The sequence below is a fragment of the Erigeron canadensis genome, chromosome 7 (genome assembly GCF_010389155.1).
Source record: "Erigeron canadensis isolate Cc75 chromosome 7, C_canadensis_v1, whole genome shotgun sequence".
Classification (NCBI taxonomy): domain Eukaryota; kingdom Viridiplantae; phylum Streptophyta; class Magnoliopsida; order Asterales; family Asteraceae; genus Erigeron; species Erigeron canadensis.
This window is the reverse complement of record NC_057767.1, coordinates 36,849,919-36,853,543: the sequence shown is the minus strand read 5'-3', so window position 1 is coordinate 36,853,543 and position 3,625 is coordinate 36,849,919. Positions and strand designations below refer to the sequence as shown.

General features: G+C 33.9%; 1 protein-coding gene across 1 annotated transcript; it reads left to right on the top strand.

The window, feature by feature from the left end:
• The first annotated feature begins 2,029 nt into the window (after positions 1-2,029).
• Positions 2,030-3,128, top strand: LOC122609459 (phospholipase A1 PLIP2, chloroplastic-like). Its single transcript, XM_043782504.1, has 2 exons — positions 2,030-2,443; positions 2,609-3,128. The coding sequence occupies exons 1-2, from the start codon at positions 2,030-2,032 to the stop codon at positions 3,119-3,121; spliced, it is 927 nt and encodes a 308-aa protein (XP_043638439.1). The 3' UTR covers positions 3,122-3,128.
• Positions 3,129-3,625: the final 497 nt, after the last annotated feature.

Genomic DNA, 3,625 nt, shown 5'->3' with positions numbered 1-3,625 from the left:
TTAAAATATTTTCAAGTATATATAAAATCAACAGAATTTATAGTTCATAGCTACAGATTTTCAAATATTGTGTATCAAACACTAAAGAGAAATTCTTGTTAGTAGAAATTTGTCACTTTAGCATAGCTCTAAAACTAATACTCAATCCGTCAATCCGTATGTAGTAAATTACTTTAAGTTGTCAAGTGAGGTTGTTTCCAAATTAATACTCCGTATATGCTTCACAGAATGTTTTACCATCTTTTAACTTGTAACATTTACAATTAATTAAGAACACGCAAGTTCCATGGTTTTACTTATACAAGTCAAAAATAAAGAAAAAAAAACCATAGAGAAAATGACACTCTCACTCATATATGTCATATATGGCAACATATACATGTGTGAAGGCTTCGGTAATAAACGCACAACAAACCTTCTTTTCTTGATCTCAGCTCTCAAAACTTCTTCTATTCTAATACTTATTTTTAATCTTCATCAAAAAAAAATTTAACAAAACTCCGATGAATCGTCTCCGGTTGACAACCCCGATCAATGTCACCCTTTCAAAGCCGATTTTCATTACTACATCGTCCCGGACTCTTACAAACGTTATTTCTTCTCAAAAACGCCAATGGGGTTTTGTTTTTTCACTTAAACAGCCCCTATCATCCTTAAAGTGTAACGGATATGATACCGTCGCATTGGAAGAAACGGCTCATGAGGTAATAATTAATAAAAGGGAAGCATTAGAGAGTGAGAACGAGAAACGAAATGGGAATTGGGTGTCAAGGGTACTCCTACAAGTATGGAAATCAGATGAACAAATTTGTAATAATAGCAATAATGATTTAAATGAAGTTTGTAATATTGATCAAGAATGTGATGCATGCATGGTTGAAGACGAAAATGAAGATGATAAACTCGAATTCGATAAGAATTCGTTTTCCAAATTGTTGTGGCATGTTTCTTTGGGTGAAGCAAGATTATATGCTCAAATGGCTTATTTGGGCAGCTTGTCTTACACCATACCCAAAATCAAGGTGCATTATATTGTGCATATATAATATTTTCTTCTACAAGGGGTAATTGCCGAAATTAATTAATAAAAATGTACTTTCAAAATTAATATCAAAGGTTATAAGTTACTTTTAACTCAAAGCTATAAATTATATGATTTAAAAATCAAAATATGTTGTTATCTATGGCCATTTTCAAAGAACTCTAATATTGGTTTTGAAAATGTTAAAGTATATATATATATTGCTATTTGAGATAATTAATTATCTGATTTAGTTGTGTTTTATTATAAGATACATGTTGCAATTTGCAAACTATATAAAACTGCAATATTATTAACTATCGAAAATGATCTTATTTTCAGCTGGGAAATCTTTTGAGACGTCATAAACTACGTTTTGTGACATCTTCGTTGGAAATGAAAGCAAAAACGTTGCAAGAGGTTGAGCAAGACGACCGGGAGAGTGGCGTGGTTTCGGATGATGTGGCTTCCTTAACTTCTTCACCTTGTGACTGGTACATTTGCGATGACGATGAAAGTAGCACTAGATACTTTGTCATTCAGGTAGGGACTATATATGTAAATATTTCGTGAAATTAATTAAAAACCATGTGAATTGAATGTTGTAAAAATAATACTGATTAGAGTTAATTATTAGAACTTTAGAAGAGATTAGAAGAAGAAAAAAGGAAGTTACAAGAGATTAGCATTGCTAATTAAAAATGTTATAACTGATAAATGTTGGTTCTTGCGCGCAGGGCTCTGAATCACTTGCATCATGGCAAGCCAATCTCATTTTTGAGCCTATTCAGTTTGAGGTACGTACGTGAAATCTGCTTTAATTTCTAGTTAGCTAGCTAGACAAGAGTGTTGTGTTATAAGAAAGATTATCATTTAAAAATGATCAACTAATTAAGTCGGTCTCTATAAATTTGAGTTTTGATAAATGATACCAGTTCTATGATCGATATGTGACTAAAGGTTACTTAAACATCATCTTGACTATAGTAGTAGCGTGATATTTAGGAAATGGAAGTAATCGTGCATAGAGGTATATACGACGTAGCTAAGGTGGTTTACGAACACATGTTGCCTCTAGTACACGAGCACCTTCAACACCATGGCAATCGTTCAACAATACGTTTGACAGGGCATTCGCTAGGAGGAAGCTTATCTTTGTTAATAAATCTCATGTTGTTGATAAGAGGACAAGTCCCTCGCTATTCGTTACTACCTGTAATTACGTTTGGAGCACCATGGGTTATGTGTGGTGGTGATCGTCTTCTTAACATGCTTGGATTACCAAGAAATCATCTCCAAGGAATCACCGTTCATCGGGACATTGTGCCCCGGGCCTTTTCTTGCAACTATTCCACTCGAGTGGGTGACCTCCTTAAGGCTGTAAATGGGAACTTTCGGAATCACCCTTGCCTTAATAACCAGGTACGCCCTATACTAAAAAAGAATTAGCAGCGCAGCGTAGGTTGTAGTCTGTTTGCCTTGTAAAATGCTATTATTTATGTAATATAATTACGCTAACAATTAGTTTCACTAATTAATGAAATCGCCAAATCAAATTTGTCTTAACAATATATTTTAAAATGGCAGAATATGTTGTATGCTCCAATGGGAGAGTTTTTGATTCTTCAACCGGATGCAAAACTATCTCCAAACCATGAGCTACTTCCTCCGGGTAGTGGTTTGTACGTTTTAAGGTCTCAAGCATCAAACACTGACGTAGCAAAGAAACAAACGAGAGCTGCGCAATCTCTTTTCTTAAACACACCACATCCTCTAGAGATTTTAAGTGACCGATGCGCATATGGTTCAGATGGAGCCATATTGCGTGATCACGATGTTGATACATACCTAACATCAATTAGAAGCGTGATTAGTCAAGAACTTAAACGCGTTAGAAGGATGAGACGGCAACAAAGACAACAATCTTGGTGGCATATGGTTAGGGTGAATCAAAGTGAGGTCAAGTTGTGGGTGGATGGTGGAATAGAGTGGTTAAGGATGGTGGTTGCTCCCCAAAATATGCATTTGGTGATGTTGCTTTTAGTCCCTTATATTAGATTGTTGATCATAGAAGTATGCAATTGGATTAAACGTGGTTAATATATGTAATAGTTGCATTAGTAGAAGCATTATTGAATATCATGTGAGAAATTAAATAATTTAAGTATACATGTATAGTAGAGATGGACCATTTTAGATGTTTGATATTGTAATAAGTAATACTCGTATGTTTTTTGCTAGAGCTAGTATAATGGAAGTTTCTTGTGTGCCAATAAATTCGCTAGGAAGTGTTTTCTAATAAATATTGAGACCCAAGTCCCAACTTAACTAGGAACAAATGAACAACGTACGTCCAATATATGTATATATGATCCAATCCAATGGTATATATTATATTATATTATATATAAATATTTCGTAGTTAATATTACATGAACTACATTAGAACATTAAAAAAAATTGTATACACGATATAGAACTTCTGTACGTTTATTTTACGTGTATGACTGGATCGATCGCATCGATGAAATTAACCACACTGTGTTCTTAATTATTCACTTATCTTTGGCGTCTAGAACTTAGAAGGTTCTAGAACTTAAAAGT